Source organism: Antechinus flavipes, chromosome 6 (genome assembly GCF_016432865.1).
Source record: "Antechinus flavipes isolate AdamAnt ecotype Samford, QLD, Australia chromosome 6, AdamAnt_v2, whole genome shotgun sequence".
Classification (NCBI taxonomy): domain Eukaryota; kingdom Metazoa; phylum Chordata; class Mammalia; order Dasyuromorphia; family Dasyuridae; genus Antechinus; species Antechinus flavipes.
In genome coordinates, this window is record NC_067403.1 from 254204232 (window position 1) to 254229227 (window position 24996).

A 24996-nucleotide genomic window follows, 5' to 3' on the forward strand; every position below is an offset into this window, starting at 1 on the left:
ATCGCTCGCCTTTTCTCAGTTTCCTCATCTGCAAAAAGGGAGCATTGACTGAGGCGGCCACTGGGGTCCCGTCCAGTTCTAGACCTCGGATCCCCGGATCCCGGCTTTGACGTTCTTTGGTTCCAATTCTTTCGCAATGATACGACTCAACTGGAATGTGTTGGGATGTTTATTGGAGAAGAACGCTAAAATTCTGCTCATGTCGGCTCGGGCTTCTGGTCCTCTGCTGCTCATGGAACATGGCTGGCTGCTCATTGACATAGCTTTTAAAACTCTGGGACCGCTGGCCCCCAAAGGGCTGCCCTTTGCACAAGAATCTCCCGTTCCCTGGGTGCACATGGGGAATTCTCCAACCTGGGGTCCTCCTTTGGTGGAGAGGGAGCCAGGGAGCTTCTTGCTTGCTTGGGGGCTGTTCTAGATCCATCCATCCCTCTCTTTCTTTTTCTCTCTGTCTGTCTTCTCTCTCATTCTCTCTGTCTCTTACTCTGTCTCTCTGCCTCTTTCTGTCTCTGTCTTGGTGTCTCTCTCACAAAGAGACAGATGAGAAAACTGAGAAAAGTCTCTGCCTCTTTCTGTTTCTGTCTTTCTCTATCTGTCTCCCTCAGCCTCTATTACTCTCTTGCTGTCTCTTTCTGTCTCTCTGCCTCTTTCTGTGTCTGTCTCTGTCTCTCTTTCTGTCTCTTACTCTGTCTCTCTCTGCCTCTTTCTGCTTGTCTGTCTCTCTGTCTCTGCCTCTTTCTGTGTCTGTCTCTGTCTATCTCTTTCTGCCTCTTTCTGTGTCTGTGTCTGTCTCTTTCTGTATCTTACTCTGTCTCTCTCTGTTTCTGTCTCGCTCTCATTCTCTTTGTCTCTGTCTGTTTTTCTGTCTCTGTCTCTCTCTGCCTTTCTGTTTTTGTCTCTCTCAGTTTCTCTCTCTCTGTGGCTCTGTCTCTCTCTGCCTCCCTCCCCCCCCCTTCCAGCATACCCACATGGTCAGACCCCCACCCCCGGGTCCCTGTCATTATTAAACCTTTAATGCTCTGGGGGAGGAAGGCAGGACCCCCAGGGAAAGGACCAGCAGGGCCTGGTGCTGCTACCGGGGCCTGGGAGGGGGCACTGGGGCTGGGGCACTGGGGAAGGCAGCGGCCTGGGCGAGTTGTCTGAGACGGGCTTCTGAAAGTCCAGCCAGGCCAAAGGCTCAGGGTTTGGAGTCGGGGGACCAGCGGCTGGAGGCCTGGCTGCTCTGGCAGGGCGGGGCAGGGACTGAGAGACAGAGGGCTTGGGCTCGAATCTCGCTTTAGTTGAGGACGCTCACTTTGTCACTCTCGACCTTTTCCTCATCCATAGGGGGGGGGTCACACAGGGTCACAGATTTAGAGCTAGAGGGGACCGGAGAGCTCATGTATTCGAGCTTCATTTGACAGATGAGGAAATTGAGACCTGATCTGTCCCACGGCCAACGCAAGATTCAGACGAGGTCCTCGGCTCCAGGCTCGCTCCCGTAGGCGACGCCAGGGTCCCTCTCTGAGGTCCCCCCGTCCCATGTGGGGCCGAGGGGAGGAGGCTTGGACGTGGGGACAGACACAGAGGATCCAAGAGACTCCTAGAAGAGGCAGAGAATTCCTGCCTCCCTTTGTCCAGCCCCTGGGGTCCTGGGTACTCGGAGACCCAGAAGGGCTCTGTCCAAAGGGCCGAGGGGGAGGATGGGATGGAGCGGTGGCAGAGGTCAGGCCACGCCCATGCTGGGGGAGAGAAGCTCCATCTCCTTAAGAAGCCAGGGTCACGGCTGGGGTTCCGGGGGTCAAGTATAGTCCTTGGTGAGGACGGGGGGAAGGGGGGCCTCTCATCAGGTGACTGGCAATCGCCCTTCTCTCAGCTGGTTCCCTTTTCAGGTTCGCAGGATTGCAGAGGGACATTCTGAACCTCTGTCTCTTCATTTGACTTTTTCCTGAGAATGTGGGAGAAGAGTAGAAAGCATAAGCTCAGACCCCCTCACAGTCTCTCCCTAAGGTTTCCCTCATTAAGGGGGATACAGGCCCTGGGCTGAACCTGCCATGTCATTTCTGTTCCCATCCCAACCCCCATCCCAAGGCCATCAGTGCTTGGGCAGGAGTCAGATGCTTGGAGGGAGTGGTTCTGTTGGCGTTTAAGGGGACATGGGAGGGGGGATTCTGTCTCGGGGTGGGAGTGTAAGTACGTCCTGATTGGATCTGGCTCCCGAGCCTCCCTTTGGCAGAAGAAACTGCTCCTGCTCCCTAGACCACAGACAGAACCCGTGAACCAATCGCCAGCTTCCCTGGGGAGTGAGCCTGCTCTGCCAGACCGGGGGTCCTTAGTCTCTCCCCCCGTCCGAGACAGGGGCACTGAGTAGGGACTCTCTGGGAGTCGGGGGCTGCAGGGGGGCACGGGCTGACCGTCTTTGCAGATCTTCAATCGTCTCTGGAAGGGCCGTGTTGAGGGTCTCTGGCAAGAAGAAGGCAGCAGTGCCCCCCAGGATGGGGATGACCCCGTAGATGACGGCTGGGATGAAAGGCATCACTTCTCCTGTGATCTTCACCAGGGGGGCTATCATGCTGCCCACGCGGGTACACAGGTTGCCCAGGCCCATTCCTCTTTGGCTGAAGGATGGACAGATAGAGAGGTAGACAGACAAGCAGACAGACAGACAGACAGATGGATAGAGAGGTAGATAGATAGACAGACAGACAGAGGGATAGATAGACAGACAGACGGATAGGTAGACAGACAGACAGATAGAGAGACAGATAGACAGACAGACAGATAGAGAGATAAACAGACAGGTAGATGGACAGATAGAGACAGAGAGATAACAGCAAAGATCTCCTCTTTTACACTCTCTGCTGTGAATCCAGTGAATTATCTGGGCAGGGGAAAGGTTCTAGTGCCTGGGGGGCATGGGGGTCATAGCAGAGAATCCCTTTTCATTTCCCCAAAAGGAAGAAGGGCACTCAGAGGCTCAGTCCCCAAGGCTGTCCTAAGCTCCTCCCGGCTCGGAAGGTGACATGGCGGGGACCTTGGAAGGGGCAGAAGGAACAGGAAGCTGGGAGTGGGAGGGGGCTGTGGGGATCGAGGTAGAAAGGGAGTGAGTTTGGGGGCTCGGATTGCCCCTCATTGCGGGCTCAGGGTCCTTACCGGATGACTGTGGGATACAGCTCGCTCGTGTACAAGAAGAGACAGTTATAGGAGCTGGAAAGACAGCCCTTCCCAAAGACAGCAAGGCTGGTCCTCACTATTGACATGTCTGGGGGCAGAACGTGGTGTTGTCTGAAATTCAGGGAGCTCAGGGAAGAGGCGGGGCACGCTGGGGGTCAGCTAGATGTTAGTTTGGACTTCCAGGACACTCTAGACCTAGGCTGCTTCCAGGTTCTAAGCGTGTGACTCAGATCATGTTCTAGATTCAAATGAAGTTGGGAGCTCAATAATGTGGCTGGCAGCTCTTGCTACAACTGCCTCCTGTTTCTGCCCTTTGGCAGCTTTGAACCTTTCCCCTTTTCCCAGGTCCCCAAATCTTTTCCTCTTTCCTTGGCATTTATAAGAAAACGGCTTTGTAGATGCTCTCCTGGGTGGTTCCTTACAAAACCCTGGGAGATAGTGCTACTATTATCCTCGTTTTACAGCTGAGGAAACTGAGGAAGACAAATGACCAGAGGGAAGAAGCCACTTAGCTGCCTCTAAACAGTTTGTCTGTCTGTCTATCTACTTATCCAACAAACACCTATCATCTCTCTCTCTCTCTTTCTTTCTATCTACCATCTATCCATCATCTATCACCTATCTATCATCTATTATCCATCTACTACTTATCTATTTTTCATCAATTTATTTTCTATCAATTATCTATTATCTATCTACCACCTATCTATCTGTCATCTATTATCTAACAATCACCTATCACCGATCATCTATCTTATCATTTATCTAGCCATCCATCTATCTATTGTATCATCTATCCATCATCCATCTATTATATTATCTTTTTATTCATCCATCATCTATCTATCCATCTGTCCATCCATCTATTATATCATCTATTTATTATATCATCTATCCATCCACCCATTATATTATCTATTTATCCATCCATCTATCATCTATCTATCCATTTATCTACCATCCATCTATCCATTTGTCCATCCGTCCATCCATTTATCCATCTATCTATCCATCCATCCAACCATTCACCCATCTATCCATTTGTTCATCTGTCTATCCATCTATATTTATCTATCCATCCATCCATCCATCCATCCATCCATCCATCTGTCCGTCTATCTATCTATCTATCACCGTGTTCCTGTGATCTCCCTGACTGGCAGTACTGTTAGAAAGGAAGAAGTCCAAGTGTGTCCTGGACTCCTCTCCCCCCTGCCCCTGCACTCCCCGGGTCTCATTCCTCTCGTGGCTTCCCTCTGGACTCCCTCAGCCTCAGTCTCTTTGCTCCTTCCCCCTCCTCTTTCTTTTACTTATTTTCCTCCGTTGGAATGGAAGCTCCCTGAGGACAGGCAGGGACTGTCTTTCTTTCTCTGTGTATCTGTTTTTCCTAAGTGGACAGAGCAGAAGCTCTGAGCAGAGCCCAAACGGGCCCAGAATCCCGGGGCTCTGTCCCTCGGAAGCTTAGCCGGGGCTGACACCCGCCGTGCTGCAACGCGGCAGGAGAGACTTGGATTCTGACCCTGCCCCGGACACAGGCCAGCGGGCTGTCATTGGGCGAGTCCCGGCATCTCTCTAAACTTGTGTCTCCGTGGCCCAGAACCCCCCTCTGGGTTATCGAGAGCCTCAGATGGGGGAGCGAGAGCCGAGCGTCTCGAGAGCATTAAAGTGCGCCCTGGATGTCTGCTGTTATTATTAATTGTTCTAAACCAGGGGAAGCTTGATGAGAAGAGGGCCGCCCTTGGAGGCAGGAAAGCGCTCCTCTGAAACTTGCCGTCTCGGGGCCCCAGACAATGAGCTCTAAGCCACTGCCCGCTTGCTGGTCCGTCCTCGTGGAAGGAGTTCTGGGACTGGGTGCCCCCCACGATGAGATCACGGCCGGGGGACCCACGTACAGAACATGTTATTATTCCCACGCCCATGGCAGTGGCCGTTCACCTCCATGCACCCTGGAGCCCGCCCTGTCCAAATACCGGCCCCTGGGTCAGACAGGCGTCTGGGCACTGGGGGGCTCAGAGACTTGGGGCAGGCTGTGCCTTTTGCTCTGGGGCCGGTCGAGGCCAAGATGACCAGGGAGTTCTGCTTTGCCCTTCCTTGGTCCCCCTTCGCCCGCGTCAGGTCTGCCAGCGATGGCGGCCGTGAGCCTCTGCCCCACAGAACCTGACTTACAGAGGGGCTGGCAGGGCTATCTGGGCTTGTCGGGCCGCAGGCTCCTGAGAGGCCGCACGGGACGGTGGTTAAAGTCCGAGGCCCAGGTGCTGATCCTCGCCTTGTGACTGGGATAAATGACTAATCCCCAAGGTCTCTGCCTCCCTGTCCCGCGGCCCAAAGGCCTGAGCCCGAGGAGTCCGTCGGCCGCCTCACCTGAGGGCACGAAGATGTTGGCGAGGATGGCAGTGCCCGCCAGCAGGAGGCAGGTGCCCTGGGTGATCCGGCGGCCCACGTAGCTCAGGCACAGGACAGAGACGAACTTGGCCGGGACGTCGACGCCGCCGAAGATGATCTGGAGCATGTAGATGTTGACTCCGAAGTCCTCCACGCCCATGGCCAGGCTGTAGTAGGCGAATCCTGTGGCGAACCTGGGCAGGGAGAGATCCAGGCTGGCCAGGGCGGCCGGTGGGAATCCCCGAAGCCCGCGGATGCCCAACGCGCAACAATGGGAGGAACAGATTCAATCAGGCACCCGGTCCGCCTCGTCTCCCGCACCGTGCCGGGGATGGCAGGGCTTTGTGAACGGAGCCATTGATCGTTAACGTGGCCGCAGGAGCACATGGGAAAGGGTCGTTGTCCGGCCCCAAGAGCACATGGGAAAGGGTCGTTGTCCGGCCCCTCGCCGCACACGAGCCTTCCGCCCGTTAGCCTTAGGGAGACCCCGGTGCCCGAGGAGCAGGGAGCTGGACCTTGACCTTCCAGGGATCAAAAATGGGGTAACGGAAGCATGGGAATGAAAAAGGAAGCAGGGCCTGGACCTTCGCTGGGGCCCTGGTGGTGGGGCCTGTGTAACTCCCAAGGGAAGGGCCATAACATCGGGGGAGGGGGTCACGGCATGCTGGATCCTTGCAGGGGAAGCCTTTTGGGGAGAGAAGAACGGACCGATGCAGATGTCCCTGGGGGTGCCCTAAGTGGGGGCACGAGTCAGACGGATTCCACGTGAGCCCCTCTGGAATTTTGCTGGGCTCTGGAGGCGTGCGGGGCTAACGGCGGAGCCATGGTCTGTCTGTGGCCACGCGGAGGGGTCGGGGCCCAGCTCACCAAATGATACAGATGCAGCAAGATATCCGGCGCAGGATGGGATCCTGGAAGAGGTTCATCACGCTGTAGGAAGATTTCCCCAAGGAGATCTCCTTATGGAGGTTGAGTTTCAGTTCCTGGGGGCAGAGAAAGGCCCAGGCCCCACTTAGTGATGGTGGGCTACCGGGAGCAGTCTGGGTGGGAGTGGATTCCTTCCTTCTTCTCTGTCCCAAAGGGACCCTCTGTTGTCTATCTCTGTCTCTGTCTCTTTTCTTTTTTCTGTCTCTGTCTCTTTTTCTTTTTTCTCTATCTCTGTTTCTGTCTCTTTTTTCTGTCAGTCTCTGTCTCTTTTTTCTTTTTTCTCTCTATCTCTGTTTCTCTTTTTTCTTTTTTTTCTCTCTCTTTTTTCTGTCCCTGTTTCTCTTTTTTTTCTCTCTCTCTGTCTCTTTTTTCTCTCTGTCTCTGTTTCTCTTTTTTTTCTCTCTGTCTCTTTTTTCTTTCTGTCTTTGTCTCTCTTTTTTCTTTTCTCTCTGTCTCTCTTTTTTCTCTCTCTCTGTCTGTCTCTGTCTCTTTTTTGTCTCTGTCTCTTTCTTTTTTCTCTCTGTCTCTCTTTTTTCTTTCTGTCTGTCTATCTATCTGGCTCTGTCTCTATCTCTATCTCTGAAAGCCCATCCTCATTACATTTTCTAGCTCCCTGGAAGCTCCCGTGACTAGGTACCCTTCCAATGGGCATCCGCCCAGCACCACAGGGCACAGGACCCCCAAGCATCTGCCCAGAGCCACAATCATTCCCATTTCTCAGAAGTGACCCCGACGCTCAGTGGTAACCTCTTCAGAATGGTAGGGAAGCTCCTGGGATGGCTTGAATAAACTGTCTGAAAGGGCCTTGCTTGGACTGGGCTCAAACTCATCGTCCTTGGGAGAGCTGAGGTAATGGTGGGTAAATAATGGAAGCTTGGACCCCCCCTGACCTTTAGAACAGAGACGGCCAGGTCGTGTATTCCCAAGGATTGTTCTCATCTGACTGAGAGTCTGAAGGCCTGGGGAGCTCGTGGCAAACCCCAAGCCTCTGATAGCACCCACGTGGGAAGCCTAGGGGTAATGGCGAGGAGGAGGATGGGGACAAAGGACAAGAAGGAGAAAGAGGAGGGCCAAGGGGAGGGAGAGATGTGGGGAGGAGAGCAGGGAAGGGAAGAGGAGGAGGGGTGCTTAGGAATCAACGGCTGATGGCAACCTCCGTGTTGAGTCCTTGTCCAGTTCTCCCTCACTTTGAGTGCAGGAGCCATGGCAGGGAAGGGGACTGTGGGCTGGAAGGGGACTGTGGGCCAGAAGGGAGCTGTGGGCCAGACGGGACCCGTGCCCTTCCAGAATGAGCAGGTCTCGGCCCACGAAGGAGCCGAGCTCTCCCAGGATCCCCGAGGGCTGGTGTCTCTATCTCTGCAGCCTAGTACCTGTGCAGGTCCCTGCTCCCATGGTCCGGGAGCTCCCTTTCCCAACCCAGAGGTCCCAGGGAAATCAGCACAGGGATGGGCTCCGAGGATCGATCTCTGCTCTGTTTTCCTGGATCCCGTTGCCGGATCTGTCCTTCCTCCAGTGATCCAGCCCCGCTCCTTCCCTCTCCCTTCCTGAAGATGCCGGGCTTCTGCTTTCCCCCTCCAGGCCTTTGTCCCTTCCACTCTCCCTTTTCTCCCCATGCCTTCAATTCTGAGCTAAATGTCCCTTTTTCCAGGAAGGCTTCCTCGATTCCCTCAGATCTTCCCTTTAGATTTAGAGAAGCTTCCTAATGAGCAGAGCTTTGTTGAGGGAGAGTGGGTTCCCTGTGGGTCATGGGTCTCCCCTCCCTTCCCCTCACAGCAGGGGCCAGCCAGCTGATCCCTTGTCAAGCCTGCGTTAACTCTGAGGGGCTTCTTGGTTAGGGATTGGTGGGATTGGGCGGCACTGGAGAGCGCTCTGCCCTTTGCCCTTTCCCGATCCGCTTCCCATGGAGCCTCATCCCTGAGGACTTATCTGGGTTCGTGACCCTGGAAATTGGGAAAGGAAGGCTGGGCTTATCTGTGTTCTGGAACTCCCCCAGACCCAGGGCCGCGCTCTGTACACACAAGGGGCTTAGGGAGCATTCGTGGCGGCCGATGACGCTTCCCTGCCCTCCGAGTGGGGTCACTGGCCCAGCTCTCTCCCACTCCCCGAAGGTCTGGTCGGGGAGGCCCCAGTCTCTGGCTGAGGGTCTCCGGCTCACATAAAGGCCTTGGGTCATTCCTCCAACTCCCCCATCCCGGACCCCTGTAGGGCCTATGGGTGGCAGCGCCCATTTGAGGGGGCACTCCAGGCTGATCCCCGCCACACTTGGGATTTGGACGAGGGAACTGAGCCACCGCCCTCTGATCTTACACAGCCTGGCCCCCGTGCCTGCTCCGAGGCTGACTTTACTTTCCTGCTGAGCACTGACACTGAGTTAGGGGTGAATATTCCTGGAGGGAATCGGAAGGGTCTCTTCTGAAGAGGGAAGTCCCCGATGTTCCCCCAACTCTGCCAGTCTCCTCTCCCAGCCTAGAACCCCTTCCCTGACTGCCTCTTTCCATCCCCGAGTGCATCACCAGCTCCTGAGTGCTCCTCCATCCCCATCCCTGAGTGCCCCTCCATCACAGCTCCTGAGTGCTCCTCCATCCCCAGTCCCCGAGTGCCCCTCCATCACAGCTCCTGAGTGCTCCTCCATCCCCAGTCCCCGAGTGCCCCTCCATCACAGCTCCTGAGTGCTCCTCCATCCCGAGTCCCCGAGTGCTCCCTCCATCACAGCTCCTGAGTGCTCCTCCATCCCCAGTCCCCGAGTGCTTCCTCTACCCCCAGTCCTGGGGCCTGTCCCCCTCTACCTCCAGGCTGAGCTTGTCACCGTCCTCCTTCCTGCCGTTGAAGGCTGCGACCCTCCGGAGCTCCTTCAGGGCCCTCGAGGACTTCCCGGTCAGGACCAGCCAACGCACAGACTCAGCCACCCACCTGGGTGGGAAAGAGCATTGGTCTGGGAACCAGGAGACCGGGTTCTAATCCCAGCTAGCACTGACTTGCTGTGGGGGGGTGTCTTTCCCTCTTTGGACCTCAGTTTCCTTATCTGTAAAATGGGGAGGTGGGGTTGGACTGGAAGATCTCTTGGCTCCCAAGCAGGGCTGGCCTTCTGCCTGAGGGGAGGAGCAGGCTAGGAAACCTGAGCTGTTCTGCCCCGGCTTTCTTATGCCCTCTGCCCTTGGCCCAGCTCCCCCTTCCCGCTGCTCTGTGCCCCCACATGCCGCCTTTCCATTCTTCCCCTTCCAAAAGCAACCTCTGGGCCAGGGGCCATGTTTTCCTGGACTCCTGGGGCTGTGGATCGGCTGGTATGCCAGGCAGGTGGGAGTGGGAAGGGCCTGGGGGTGGGGGGGCTTTGGCTCTGCTCAGGCTCCTGGGAACGTCCTCCCCTTCCCCCCGAGAGAGAGGGCCCAGTTCCTGGCTTCAGACCCGTGTGGGGGTAGGGCGGGCCGGTGGGCACCTCCCCGGCTGCAGCTTAGCCAGAGGGCCACCCCGCGCACTGGAAGTGGAGGAGCCGTCTTTCCCTGCGTGGGACAGTCCCCGCTGGCTCGGGGGTCTCAGCCCCTCGTACTTGGAGGAACCTGGATGTGACTCCCACTTGTGACCCTTCGGAGCTATGTCACTTAGCCCCTGACCTCGGGGACCTCGCCTGCCCAAGGGGAGAACATCCCCCAGTCCTGGCCTCTCAGGGCGTTGGGAAACTCATTGGCTGCGTGTCACATTCAGAGCAGGCTGGCTCTAAGCCCCTTCCTGCCCTGGGGAGGGGACCAGAATGCTCACGGACTCACGAATGGGGGCTTTGCCCAGAGGTGGCAAAACTCTGCAGGCCTGGGGGTTCTCGGCCGATTGGGCAGCCCAGGGGTGGAACGCCGGGCTTAGGGACCCGGGGGTCCCCGTCCTAGCCTAAGCTTCCTGCCGCAGCTGTGGCCACCATGGCAACCGCCCCGCTCAGCTGCCCCTGGCTTCTCCCCAGTTCCTCCCCAAGGCCCGATGAATTTTCCTTCAAGATTAAAAAGTAGCAGCACAGACAAGAACAGCAACTGGGACCTTGCGCAGTCTCTAAGGGAATGCTTGTCCTGTGGGTGGGGCATCCCGGCGTGGTTCAGCCTATTCTACAGCTCAGGTTGGGGACGTGTCCAGGATCGCAGGCAGCAGGTGCGAAAGCCAGAGTCCAAACCCCTTTGGGTGCAGGAGGACGTAGGGGCCGGGCCCCGCCACCCTCCTGCTCATCATCGCCTCCATCCCCACGGATCCGAAATGGTCCCTTCCATCCGGAGGCCAAATGGTGCGGCCCGTGGCCAGACCCCCGGAGCACAGAATTCTCTTCTCTGCCTCCTGGGTCCCACGACTCCATTCTTTTTAGAGTCCCAGCAGTTGTCAAGGAGACAGCAAGGCCAGGCCTCCTTCCTTCCCTGACCACCTGTCCTGCCCTGCTGGGGGAGGAGGTGGAGGAAGGGTGGGGACCTTTTGAGCCATCAAGGCCCAGAGACTCAGGAAAGCTAGGATGAACAGCAGCCACATTGGGAAGCTCCAAAAAGAATGACTCTCCAGCCCCTGGGGCCCAAACATGGTACCACATGGTACCAGGGAGCTCCGGGAAAATGGGCCATCCTTAAGGGACTTATCCCATGCCTGACTTCCTGAGGTAGGACTCCCAGCTTCTGGGTGTCCCTGGTCGGGCTGAGCCAACATCCTAAGACACACAAGCATCCAGTCCAGACAGAGAGAAGGGGACAGGGTGAGCGAGGGGGTTTAGGGGTCTGGAGGTGGAGGCGGGAGCTCCTCTAAGCTACTGCCAATGAGAGAGGAGCTTCAGCGGTGGCTTGGACTCCGGGTCCCTTGGAAGCAGACGGTGTGGGGGTGTGAGGGGAGATGCATGGAGGGGGGAGAGGGGGTCCTTGGGGCACATACCAGGAGGAAAGGAAGAAGATGTAGAATGGAGTGGACACGATGAACTGCAGCCAGCGCCACTCGGTGACGCCGTACGCCAGGCCGGGGAGAATGAACTGCCCGAAAGTGTAGCAGTAGCCGGTGAATGTCGACTGGATGGCCCGAACACGGGTCGGCACCCACTCGACGCCTGGGGATGAATGAGTGAGCACATGGGCGCGGGGCTCCACTCCTGCTGCCCACACGCCCCAGCACTGCCTGCCTGGACTGGCACGGATGGCGGGCTTGGGAAAGATCCCTGGGAGGGGGAAGGGGCTGTGTTCCCACCATAGACTTTAGGTTCTGGAACCTCAGGATTTAGAACAGAGGGTTCTAGCCAACTTTTAATCCAGTTTCCTTTTTGTACAGAGAACCAGGCCCAGCAAGAGGAGGCCATTGACTGAAACTCCTTCTTGAAGTCCACCCCCCTTCTTTTACAAGCAGAGGGCATGAGATGGCCATGGACCACATGGGTGGTGAGAAGCTGGGGATTCTGGGGAATCCTTGTGGCAAAGAGGAAAGAGAGCCGGCTTTTGGGGGTTGAGCCCGGGTCCAAAACCCACCTCTGGCTCCCCATCCTACAGTGTGACCATGGTTGCGAAGTTTAACCTCCACGGGCCTTTGCTAGACAATGAGGAAGCTTCTGGGGCCCCAGTGGCTCAGATTGGTGTCTTACGTTCTCCCCTCGGGGCCTTTGCTGAAGATGGGGGCCCACTCACACAAGATCACGGTGCTGAGCGTGATGCCCGAGAGGCTACAGCCGGTCAAGAAGCGGAAGATGGCGTAGGTCAGGAAGTTGGGCGAGAAGGCCGAGCAGGTGCCGCTGACGGCCAGCAGCAGGTAGGACAGGGTCAGGATGGGCTTCCGGCCAAACCTGCGCAGGGAGGCAGAAGGTCAAAGGGAGCGCCAAACCCAGATCCAGGCTCCGCTCCGGGGCCCAGCCACGTAGCTCCCTCCGGGACGGCAGCCCCGGCTGATTGTTGTCTGCTAGTAGACTCTGGCTTAGTGAGTGAGGGATCGTCTGCCACTTCTGGTTGGCTCCCGCATCACAGGGTCCCAGGCCGGGCAAGCAACCCTGACCACCCTGTGCCCAGGGGCCCCTGGGAGCTCGCCCGGCCAGGCCTTCCTGGAGTCAAAGGGAGGGACGGGAAGGCTTCCGGCTTACGGGGGTGGGGGGGTGGGAAGGTGGGCCCAAGACGTGCAGGGCTCACCTGTCTGACAAGCTCCCGAACACAATTCCTCCAATCAGGACGCCAGCCATGTACAAGGACTGGGCCATCTCCTTCAGCTGCCGCAGGTCACACACCAGATCCCACTGCAGGACACAGACCGCAGACCACCCCAGTTAGGCCCGGGGGCCCCTCCCAGGCCCCCAGGGACCTCTCTGTGCTAATGCAGAGTGAGGCAAAGGGGGGGAAGATGGGGATGGGGCCCCCGGGCCCCACTCTGCCACCCTGCCTGGCCTCTCGGGCCTGGCTGTGCCTCGATTTCCCCATCCTCCCCCGTGAATGGCCGGATACCCCCTGAGCAGGACGCCCTCCCTCTTTCCCTAGCTTCCTGCAAGACTCAGCTGAAACCCCGTCTTCTGTGGGGGGCCTTTCCTTGCCCCCCGACCTCGGAGCACAATTCTTCCTCTAGACAGCTTGTAAGCACACGGCTCCCTGGGGCCTGTCCCGAAGTCAGGGGCTCCCTGAGGGCGGGGGCCCTGGCCTTCCTTTGGCCCCAGTAGTTAGCACGGTGGCCGGTACGGAGAAAGGACTTAATGCTTGGTGGCGGCTGGCTCCTCTTCTGAATGAGGGACCAGAGAGAAATCTGGGGAGAATCGGCCTCCTCCCCAATATAAACATTTAAATGATAATCATGGTTAACATTTATCTAGGGCCAAGCGACTTGTGAATATTAATGACCTCACCAGAGCCTCCTCCTTTTATTATCCCCATTTTACAAGTGGGGAAACTGAGGCTCGGGTTTAGTGACTTCCTAAGGTCATTCAGCTGCTCTGACCACTGCTCTATCCAATACCGCAACAGACATCTGAGAAGGTAAGGTCCTGGAGGGTGGGCCCGTGGGCCTTCATTTTTTTGACGTTGTGTCCCTTGCAGCCACGACAGAGTCTTTATACTTAATATACTTAATATTTTACATTCAGTAGGCTTTTAATAAGTGCATGTTCAATTGAGTTCAACTAAAATCCAGAGCCCAAGGGAGGAGCTTTAGGATGGCCTGCCGGTTGGTCCGGCCCAGTTCTGGACCCTTTCTTCTCTCCTTCCTCTCATTTCTGAAATCTCCAGTTCAATAGAACTAGAGAGCCAGAACACCCAGAGTCTCTGACTATGTCCTGTCTTGCTCTTTCCCAGACCTGGGTCATTTCTGGTCTCAGTGACGTGGTAGCCACAGCCCCACTCCAACATACTGTTAGTGAGAAATAGCTACTCAGTTAAATTCAACCAACATTTATTAAGTGCCTACTGTGTGCAGGGCACTAGACTGGGCTGTACCATACAAAGAAAAATGAAATTGGGGCAGCCAGGCGGCACAGGGGAGAGAGCCCCAGCCCTGAAATCAGGAGGAGCTGAGTTCAAATCTGGTCTCAGACACTTAACACGTCCTGGCTGTGTGACCCTGGGCAAGTCACTTAACCCCAATTGCCTCAGCACAAAAAAAAAAAAAAAAGAAAAAAAGAAAAGTGGAATCTAGCTCCTGCCTTTTAAAACTGTTGTGCTGGGGGCAGGACAAGGTGACCATGAGATCCTCTGAGGAGGGGGAAGCCCACCAATTGGCAGCTCCTGCGGGAAAGGCTGCCCGGAGAAAGAGCTGAGAAGCTGCGAAAAACTTGGGGGAGGGGAGGGAGGGCACTTCAGGCAGGGAGAACAGTGGGTCTGCAGGCACATGGGATAGAGCCAGACCCAGACAGAATATATGGGGTGGGAGTGGGTGTCATGTGCAACATTGGGGGTGGAGAAGGAGTGTCATGAGCAATATAGGAAGTGAGGAAGGGGGATGTCGTGTACAATTAACCTGAATAATTTGCTTAGGAAGGACTTTAAAAGCCCAAATGGTTTGCATTTTGTCCTGGGAGTCATAGGGAGCCACTGAAGTTCTTGAGGAGAGGAGCTACCTCATTATGCCTGAGCCACGGGCGGACCACATTGATCCTTGTATCTTCAGGTCCCGTCTTCCCAGGGAAACCCGCTGCCCTCTCCCTCTTGGGGCTCCCAGGGCCAGGGGGAGGCAGAACGTTTGACATGGAATGAATCTCCAAGCTGCCATTGTACAAGTGGGGTGGGGGATGAGGCTCAGAGAGGGGAAGTGACTTGACAAGGATCACACAGCATCCCGGCAGTAGAGCTGAATCATGTGACTTTTCAGCAGTGGCTCCCTAGTGGGGAAGGTGATGGTAAAAGCATTTCTCCTGCACCTATTATGTGCTGACTCCACGCTGGGATTTGCAATAACTCTTCCTGCCCACATCGAGCTTATCTCCATTACACAGCAGCCTTTGCTCTTTGGTCGGGATCAACCAACAAGCACTTATTAAGCACCTTCTGTGTACCTCATGGTAGGTGCCGAAGAATAAAACAGCCCCTGCTGTGGAGTTGGTATTTTAATGGGGAGCGACCCCTGACACGCTGAGGGCAAGATTCTGACCTTCTCAGGGACCAGGCTGTTCTCTAAGACTGATAGCCACCGGGTGGGGGAGGGGGTCACAGTACTCCCTGGAGCACTTCACTGGGATGCTCCCTCCATTGAGTCAGAGCTAGAAGGGATCAGGACCCTCCCCCTCCACCCCCAGCTTCCCATTTTTCTAGGATGAGTTTTACCAACTCCCCCCTCCTCCCAGCCCTGGGGGGGAGGGGTCCCAGGTTCCATGAGGGGCATGTCCTCCCCTCTCCAGGAAGGAGCAGAGAAGGGACTCCAATCACCCCTGACCTCCAAGGCCAGTGTCTTGTGGGTTCTGGTGCGAGGAGACCCCGGTCTGAATTCTGTCTCTGCCGTGAGCCGTAGCCCGTGTGACCTCCCCTCCTTGGGCCTCAGTTTCCCCTTTTATAAACAGAGGGGATTCCCATCCACTCCAGCCCAGATCCTGCAGCCCCCAAGGTGAGTGTTGGCAGAGGGGTCAGGACGGGAGCTGGGCCTGGGGCCCGGGCCTTGGCTCTAGAGGCAGCAGCTGGGGGGGGGGGCGGCATCAAGGCCCCGGGGTCCCAAGGCCTGGGCTCAGCGGCCCCTCGGTCCCTGCCAGCTGCAGGGGGCGAGCTTGCGAGTTCTAGCCTCGTCCTTGGCTTTTTCTTGTCTTTCCCCCTAAGTTCTTGCTGAAAAATGCTGAGTCTGTCAGCTGACCCGAGGGGGAAGGGGCTTGGGGCCTACCTAGGCCGGGGGAGGGAGGGGGAGAGCTCGGAGAGCAGAGCCGCAGGCAGGGCTGAGGCCGGCGGAGGACGGGGAAGGCAGGCTCAGCTCCCTGGGCCCAGAGGGGGAGGCCAGGCCCCAGACAGAGCAGGACAGGGAGGGGGCCTGCCTTAGGCCTGGAAGGGAGCCTGGTGGTCAGGTGCTGGGCTTCTGCCCAGAGGGGAAGCTGTGGCCTTGGGAGGGCCGGGGACTTGCCTCGGGGAGGCCGGGGCCCTACAGGGACAGGAGAGTCTGGGGGCTGAAAGGGGCCGGGACGCTGCCCGGACCTTTCCTTTGTGCCGTTTCCCTCCTGGAGATCACGGGGTGGGCTGCCTGCCTGGGGGCTGGACTAGAGGCCCCTGGGAGGGATAAACTGGCTGTCTCCTCCCCGGCTCTAATTCCTCCAGCCTCTTTTTCTTCTCTTTTTGCTAAAACGAACATTTCTGGCACAACATGGAATAGTAACGGGGATAGAGGGCAACCTTGTTCCACCCAGGTCTTATTGGGGGGCTTGGGGAGCCCCCAGACAGCTGGGCTTGGGAGTTCACAGACCTGGAACAGGAAGGAACTTCGGAGATCATGCAGGGCGACCCATTTTACAGAAGGGGAAACAGGCTTAGAGAATGGCAGGGACCTCACGTATGGTCGCCCGTGGGACCAGAGGCAGGCTTTGGCTGACCACTCCAAATCACCTGATTAGATTAGGGAGATGATGGCGAGAAGCAGCAGAGAACGGGAGAGCCAGAGAGAACCAGGGAGAGCCAGAGAGAACCAGGGAGAGCCGGGGAGAGCCCAGGAGAACAGGGGAGAACAGGGGAGAGCTGGGGAGAGCTGGGGAGGGCCAGAGAGAACCAGGGAGAGCCAGAGAGAACCAGGGAGAGCCGAGAAGAACCAGAGAGAGCCGGGGAGAACCAGGGAGAGCCAGGGAGAGCCGGGGAGAACCGGGGAAAGCCCGGGAGAGCAGGGGAGAGCTGGGAGAGCAGGGGAGAGCCAGAGAGAACCAGGGAGAGCCGGGGAGAACCTGGAGAACCGGGGAGAGCCGGGGAGAGCCGGGAGAGCAGGGGAGAGCCGGGGAGAGGTGGGGAGAGCCGGAGAGCAGGGGAGAGCCGGGGAGAGCAGGGGAGAGCCGGAGAGCAGGGGAGAAGCGGGGAGAGCCAGGGAGAGCTGGGGAGAGCAGGGGAGAAGCGGGGAGAGCCAGGGGAGAAGCGGGGAGAGCAGGGGAGAGCCGGGGAGAGCCGGGGAGAGCCGGGGAGAGCTGGGGAGAGCCCAGGAGAACAGGGGAGAACAGGGGAGAGCTGGGGAGAGCTGGGGAGAGCCGGGAGAGCAGGGGAGAGCTGGGGAGAGCCCAGGAGAGCAGGGGAGAGCCGGGGAGAGCTGGGGAGAGCCAGAGAGAACCAGGGAGAGCCAGGGAGAACTGGGAAGAGCCAGAGAGAACCAGGGAGAGCCGAGAAGAACCAGGGAGAGCCGGGGAGAACCAGGGAGAGCCGGGGAGAACCTGGGAGAACCGGGGAGAGCCGGGGAGAACCAGGGAGAGCCGGGGAGAACCTGGGAGAACCGGGGAGAGCCGGGGAGAGCAGGGGAGAGCAGGGGAGAGCCGGGGAGAGCCCGGGAGAGGTGGGGAGAGCCGGGAGAGCAGGGGAGAGCCTGGGAGAGCAGGGGAGAAGCGGGGAGAGCCAGGGAGAGCTGGGAGAGCAGGGGAGAAGCGGGGAGAGCCAGGGGAGAAGCGGGGAGAGCCAGGGAGAGCGAGGGAGAGCTGGGGAGAGCCGGGAGAGCAGGGGAGAGCCAGGCCAGAACACACAGAGGAGGAAAGGATTTCCAAGCTGGAAAGCCAGGGCTGGGCTGCCCGGATTCCCAGAAATCCTTCATTCCCCTGAGCTTGAGCCTGGGACCCAGAGAGCGAAGGGAGAGCCTGGGATCTGCAGTGGAAAGAGCTCCGAGGGGGGAGTATGAGGACCCGGATTCAAGTCTTGTCAACTTAGACTCACAGACTAGTCTGACTGGAGAGGAGAGTTAGTGCTTTTACATCCGGACTGGAAAACCGACTTTCGGTTCTGTGACTGTGGCTGGATCAGCCAATTAACCGTGGAGCCTCAGTTTCCCCATCTGTAAAACAGAGCTGACACTGCCCCTCTCACTGGGTTGTCAGCAAAGTCCTTTTCTAGATTCATTTCCCAGGGGAACTGGGAGGATTAACGGTGTCAGGAAGACCTAGGCTAGAATCCCATCTCAGCCACATCCCGGTTCAACCATGGGAGCCTCAGTACTCTGATCTGTAAAATGGGCCGAGTCCTGGCCCCGCTGGCCAGGGCGGCCGTGCGAGTCAGTGCCTCCCGGCGGGAGGCTGGGGGGAGAGCCGCTCGGGTTTGCCGCGCCCCCCGGGCCCCTTACCTCGGTCACGATGGTGGAGGCGAAGAGCGTCCTGTCGTAGACCCAGCCGTCCAGGCAGGGCTCCGTGTGGCCCCAGGTGCCGTTGGGCAGGGTGGCGTTCCCGGGGCCCGGGCCCGGGCTGTACCGGCGGCAGCGGTCGGGAGCCCCGTGGGGCCCGAGGGGCAGCGCCGGGGAGGAGGCGTTGGGCGCCGGCACGCAGTGGTGCGCCGGCGTGGCGGCCGTGAAGATCTGCAGCAGGTTGTGGCTGGCCATGAAGAGCACCGGGAGCGAGAGCAGGAGCACGTGCAGGAGCTGGAAGGGGCCCAGGCTGCCCACCCGGTCCAGGATCTCCGAGAAGCTCATGGCCGCGGCCCGGCCGGACCTGGGGGGGTGAGGGGCACGGTGGGGAAGGGCTCACGGGTGCGGCCCGGGCCCTCCCTCGGAGGCAGGGGCGAGGCCGGCGGGGCCGCTGGGATGCGGAGGCCGCAGGGGCAGGGCTGGGGGGGCCTCTCCGGGAGCAGCCCAGAGCGGCTCGGCGGTCATCGCCTGCGCGCCCTTTTGCCTCAGTTTCCCCTTCCTGAAAGAGAGGATGGGGCCGGCTGCTCTCGGCGCTCTCTCCCGGCTCTAACTCTGCTGTCCTGCGCGTCCCTCGGTGCCGGGAGGGAGCACCGGGCCTGGCAGAGAGCGTCCTCTGCGGCCCCCCGGGGGCGGGGCGGGGGCGGACGGGAGGGGGGCGCGGCTGTCCTCACCTGGGGCGCCCCGAGATTTCCGTGGGCCGCTCCGCTCGGGCTCCGGGCTGGGAAGGCAGCCGCGCTCCCTCCGCTCCCTCTTTCGGGAACAAACTGTTTGTCTGCCCCCCAGGAGGGTTTATATAAGGCTTAATCTGCTCCCTGGGCTAATGTTTGACTTTGTTTAGAGGGATTAACACAAACAGGAAAGAAGGGGCGGCGGGACCTGGGGCCCAGCAGAGCCCAAAGTGCAGCCTCAGCAGAGGGTCCCCAGCGCCAGCATCCGGGGCCCGGGGGCGCCCGCGGCCTCGCCAGGTCCCAGGTGCAGCTTGGTTGGAGGTGCCCCCCCCCAGGGGCCTGAGGCAGTGGGAGGGGTCAGATGGGAAGAAGTGGCAGCCCCAGGGTGGGGGGGAGGGGGCCTGAGGACATCGAGTCTCCCTCCCCCTCCTTCCCCCCCCCCCCATGCTGGCAGGACTTAGCCTGGAAGAAATCTCGGAGGCCGCTGGGCCGGAGCAGAAGGGGAGCTGGGAGGGGACCTGCCCAAGACGCAGGGAGGGAGAAAGGGGACAAGGTCCCGGGTCTCCCCAAGTCATTCATGCTGAAGGAGCAGATCCAAGAGCTCCCCACTCGCAGGTAACAGGACCTTGCAGTTGTGTGACTGCCAACTAACCTGTCTTGGAGCCTCAGTTTCCCCATCTGTAAAATGGAGTTCACACGGCCCTCTCTCTGGGTTAAACAAAGTCCAGGGCAGGAAGGCCCCTGGGCTTAGGAGGGGGGACCTGACCTCCCAAGGTCTCAACATTATAAAGAACAGAGCCAGAATTGCAGCACCAGCCTGTGACCCCTGAACCTGCGCTCTCTGGTTCCTGAAGTAGTTGGAACATGTGTCGGGCACTGTCCTAGGCGCTGGGGCACAAGGGAAGAGGGCCCCCTGCCCTCCGGGCGCTTACAATCTGGAGGATCGTGTATATATAGGGCAGGGCTGGCCAGGGAGCAGGAGGAGGATCCGGCTGCCCTTTCCAAGGCAATGCGAGCGGGGATTTGATTAGGCTTCCAAAGGCCGGGCGCCTTCCGAGTCACATACATGGAGCTGGACTCTCCCAGACGGTCAGGTGCTTGGGTGGACTGGCCCAGCATCCCCTGCTGAGTCTTCTGGCACCGGGTCCATCTGGCAACCGAGGCAGGAGGAGCAGTCCAATTGGGGTCTCCATGGAAACCAGTACACCTGAATTTCTCCCCTTTTTGAGCATTGGGGGGGTCTTCGAGACTCTTCTCTTGGCGTTGGCATCCTTGGACTTTCAACCGGGGAGAGGAAGGCGATTTCTCTCCCAGGATGCCCAGGGGCAACGGCCTCAGGACCACACGCGAACTTCTTGTCCTTGGCTGACTTCTCCCTGCTGCCATCCCCCTTGGGCGCAGACCAGGAGGGTGTCCACCTGCAGCGGCACTGGCCCCGCTCTGAACCTCATGTGAGGTGCTGGCCAGCTCCCTGAGCTGACGCTCCTTCAGCAGTTCCACACCAGGCTTTCCCCGCCCTGGGGAGCAGAATGAAGGGAATGGGCTCATGAGGACTTAGACAAAATCTAGGTCTTAATACAGGTTTTTGAATCTCATGTGGTTTTTGTGCTGAGGGAAATAAGTAGTTGTGTATGCTTGATGCCCCACAAAGGGAACCCTATTACCTGCAATTTAGCGAGACCCTGGGCCTGAGACGGTCCTCAGTTTATTTTCTTTGCCATCAGTCAGGAAGACCCGATTTCAGATCTGGCCTCAGATACTTAACTAGCCGCACCATGCTGGCTAAGTCACTCAACTTGATTTCCCTCAGTTTCCTCATCTGTAAAATGGGCTGGAAAAGGAAACGGCCAACCAATCCAGTGTCTCTGCCAAGAAAACCCCAAATGGGGTCTTCCCACATGAAGACTGGGACACAATTGAATAGCGACTGAAAAAACGTGATGGAGACAGAACCGGAAAGAAAACAAGCTCGGATCTCCTGTTGGGATGGGTCCTCTCTGGATAAATCCACGTTCCTGTGAATGTGGGGAGGGGACCCCTGAAGGCAGCTCACCCAAATCTCCCCAAGGATCCCAGAATTCTTCACACTCATCCTTTCTTGCTTCCAGCACGCTGCCACATTTGCTCAGCCAGTCCCTGCTCTGAGGGCTCCCACGTTCCTTCCACCTCTCGGGTATAACAAGTGCCGTCAGAAATCTTCTGTCCACTTGGCCCATCGTGGGGTACCCGCCTCACGGTGGGCGCTCCGGTCGAAGGGAGGGAGGCAGTGGTTCCGGCCGTCCTTGCGGGTATTTATGGGTCTCCTTTTTCTGTTTCAGAATTTCCTTGCCATTGCTTTCCTAAATGTCCCTCTTTGTTTGGACTTTGAGCTTGTTTTTCTTCTGGTGTCAGTTTTTTATCCCCATACTGCCTCCTTCCTTCCCCCTCTACTCCAAAGCCCATCTTTATCCCATCATCCCCCACTCACAGCTCAAGCAGTGAAACTCTTATTTTCTTTGAAAGAACTGAGTCTTAATACAGCCCGATTGCCTTATAGGTGGTAGATCTTAGCTCACCCTCTTCAGGCCATTCATGTGACAGAGGAGAAAATTGAGTATCAGAGAGGGAAAGGGCGGAGTTGGTGTCAGATTGTGCTTTAGAATTCAACGTTCCTTCTGCAAAAAGATGTGGAAGATCTTTCTCCTGACTCCCAGCTTGCCCTCAGTAAGGGGCCCTGATGAGGTGGCCTGGGACCCTTGTACTCCGGTCTCCATGGAAACCTGGATTTACCCCCTTTTTGAGCATTTTTTTTTTGGGTCTTCGAGACTCTTCTCTTGGCTTTCATACCCTTGGACTTTCAACCAGGGGAGAGGAAGAGGATTTCTCTCTCTGGATGCCCAGGGGCAATGGCCTCAGGTATCATAGGAGGCCCTGTGGAGGTGGCCTGGGATCCTTGTACTCCGGTGGGAGACTGTGGGGCAGCATGGAAGGATAGCATCAAGACTGGAGGAGGAAGGGTGGAAATCGTCGAGGACGTGATTCTGGGAAAGATGGCCGGCGAGGAGAAGACCAAGTAGGGAAGGTGGTTGGAACCACAAGAAAAGAGGCAGACATCTCCACAGAGATTGCCTCTGGGAAATTAATGTGAGCCTCCTGGGTCCCTCCAGACATGGAACATAAAATCCAAGAGCCAAATGCCGAAGGTGAGATGTCAGAACTGGGGAAGACGTGAGAATGTAGCAGGTTGGAGCTGAGGATCTACTTTCCTTCACAGCCCTTAGTGACCTCTCCTCAGTGAGATCCCATCTTTCCAATCCCATCAGCCCGATTTCTGGGTGTCTCATTGCTAGAATCTGTAAGAGGAAGTCCTTGATTTGGGGTAAGCGGGATCTCTCTTCCAGAATTCCCAGGGCACAGGGAACAGGGCACAAACTCTAGAGGTGCCCAAAGCTCTGCCTTGGACCCGCTTCTCGCCTACCCTCTCTGGCCTTTATATCCAACCCCAGCATCTTACCGAGTTCTGGTCCTGTGTCGCAGCTGCCTACTGGACTTTCACCACTGAAACGTCTGAATAATTTCACACTTAACATGACATGACCTTGTCCCGGACCCTCTTTCAAACTTCCCTGTTTCAGCTCCAACATCCTCCAAATCACGACTCTGAGGTCATCCTTCGTGTCTCTCAATCCCTCACCCTATGGATCCATCCAATCAGTTGCCCGATCTTGCCTTTTTTATTTTCACATCTCTGAAATCTGATCTCCCTTCTCCACTCATGCAGCCATCATGGCTCAGGTCCCCATCCCTTTTCATTTGGATAATTTCAACAGCCTCATAACTAGTCTTGTTCCATCTTTCAGTAGCTAGCTGCCAAAGTGATTTTCCTAATGCTTAGGTCTAACCCTGTCACTCCTCTCCTCAAGAAGCTTCAGTGGCTCCCCATTATCTCTAGGATGAAACGTGAACGCTTTGGTCTGGCATTTACAAGTCTGGCAATGAGTGCTTGGTGGTGCAATGGATAGAAAGCTGGGTCTGGAGTCAGAAAGCCTCATCCTGATTTTAAATCTGGCCTCAGATACTTACTAACTGGACGAGTCGTTTAACCATGTTTGTTTCCTCATCTGGAAAATGAACTGCAGAAGGAAATGGCAAACCACTCCAGTGTCTTTGCCAAGAAAATCCCTAATGGGGTCATGGCTGAAACAATTGAACAACAACAGCATTTAAAGCCCTTCCCAAGCGAACTTCAGTTACGTCTCAGTGCTTAACAAATGCTCCAAGCTTATCGCCCCATGAACCCAACTCTGCTCACCATGGGCGTGAATTTGGACAATCACTCCTCCCTCTGGGTCTCACTGTCTCCATTTGTGCAGTGGAATCAATAGTCCAAGATGATCTCTGAAGTCTCTCTCAGCTTCTCTATTCTCTCTCAGACTGAGCTTCAGGGACTTTACCTGAACATTCTAGACCAAATTCACCATTTTTAAAGAAGGGGAAACTGAGGCCAGAGAAATGAAGTACTAAATAGAAGAGCTGAGATTTGAACCCAAGTACTTTGTTTCTTAATTAAAGGACTTTGGAGAAGGGGAGAGAGAGAGAGCTATGGGGTGTGGGTCCTTGCGATATATACGTGACATGCAAGAAGAGAGGGTCCGGAAAGGGGAGCTGTCCAGTTTTCTGGAGGGCAAACTCCGGCTCCTTCTTAAATCCTCTTGGTCAGAAGACTTTTCCCAAAGAAGAGATGAGAAGATTCCCCTCTTTATAAGGAAGTGGGAGGCTATGGATGGGGAGCATTGGTTGCTGGGTAGGTTAGTTTTCTTTGTCATTTTCTCTTCTTTTTTTCTTCTTTGTTACAAGAAACGGTTTATTGTGCAGGGAGAGAGGGTTTGGAAATGAAGGGAATGCCAAAACTAAAGATATCAATAAAAACAGAAAAAAAGTTCTCTGGCTCAGCCACGCTGCCCTGGACCTGGGGGATCTTAGGGATCTGAGCCGCAAGGAACTTCAGGGACTCATTTAACAAACTGGGAAATTGAGGACCAAAGTGAGGAAAGTTCCTGACCGATATCCTAAAGGTGAGAAGAAGCAGAGCCTCGAGTCCAAAGCCCTCAGAGCAGAGAACCTGGGCTGCTGCTGGGGGGAGGGATCCAGCTTTCTGCCCCAGCCCTCAGCCCCAGGAGCCTCCTTCCCCCCTCATCTGGGTCCCTGCCCAAGGAGAGCCACTTCCCAGACTCAGCAGCTCAGCAGACCTACCTTACTAGTTAAGTGCAGACAAAGGGCATGGAGAATCCCTCCTCCTCCCCCTCGGACAAAGGTCACCGGGTGGCTTGTCCTCCTGGGATCTGGGGGAGTCTGTCATGGGCTGGGGTGGGGGGAAGGAAGGAGTGAAGGATGCTGTTAGAAACAGAAGTGACCTCGTCATTGCCCCCTTGTGGCCAAAATGGCAAACCTCGTCTCCCCCTGCCAAGTGCAAGGTACCAGTATCCGGGTCAAGAGTACTTGGAAGCCGATGATGATTCTGTAGGGAAGGCGGCAGCCCCAGGGGGCAGAGAACCAGACTTGGGAGAGAAGCTGGAGCAGCTCCTGGGACCTGTCTGTGTCCTGATAAAAAAAGGCATCAAACCCTGTCCACCATCGAACAAGCTTAAAACGGCTTTGGGGAAAATGGAGCAAAATGAATCCAAATCCCCCAACCTGGGGGGGAATTACACTGGCAAACCAGGTCTGTGGGAGTCGGCAGGAACCCTTTGATGGGGCTCAGTTTTGTGGGAGATCGACACCGGATGGAGAAAGGGAACCTCGGCTTGATAACTGCCGGGACGCTAAGTGTGAGAGAGACGAGAGATTTAAGATCTCCAAAGCACTTCATATCTCAGCTCTCCTGTCACTAGCCAATGACCTCGGGAGCCGCTCCCCTTCTCTGAGAATCACTTCCTCCCTTCGCTAAAAAAAGGGACAACAGAACTTGCACCGTCTTCCTGCTTTGAGGAATATCCCTGTAAATCCCAAAGTCCTGCAGGAATACGAGTTTATTCTCAAACATTCAGGTAGCCGGCCACATTTGTGGCCTCGAAGTTTGAGAATTTTCTTCTTCGATACAGATCATCCTCCTAGGTGAGCTCATCTGGGGGGACTCCTATGAGTTTATCGCCAAGGG

General features: G+C 56.8%; 1 protein-coding gene across 2 annotated transcripts; it reads right to left on the reverse strand.

Annotated features, from left to right (window-relative positions):
- Positions 1 to 151: 151 nt before the first annotated feature.
- On the reverse strand, positions 152 to 24179 carry LOC127540165 (organic anion transporter 3-like). Of its 2 annotated transcripts, none has more exons than XM_051964753.1 (11): positions 24093 to 24179; positions 18136 to 18496; positions 12576 to 12679; positions 12084 to 12238; positions 11347 to 11515; positions 9249 to 9372; positions 6403 to 6518; positions 5515 to 5729; positions 3133 to 3241; positions 2394 to 2597; positions 152 to 1927 (listed from the first exon to the last, which is right to left on the reverse strand). In XM_051964753.1, the coding sequence occupies exons 2-11, from the start codon at positions 18475 to 18477 to the stop codon at positions 1852 to 1854; spliced, it is 1614 nt and encodes a 537-aa protein (XP_051820713.1). In that variant the 5' UTR covers positions 18478 to 18496; positions 24093 to 24179; the 3' UTR covers positions 152 to 1851. The 2 variants fall into 2 exon arrangements, with proteins under 2 accessions (XP_051820713.1, XP_051820714.1); XM_051964754.1 differs by lacking the exon at positions 24093 to 24179 and adding an exon at positions 18864 to 18941.
- Between the last annotated feature and the right edge of the window lie 817 nt (positions 24180 to 24996).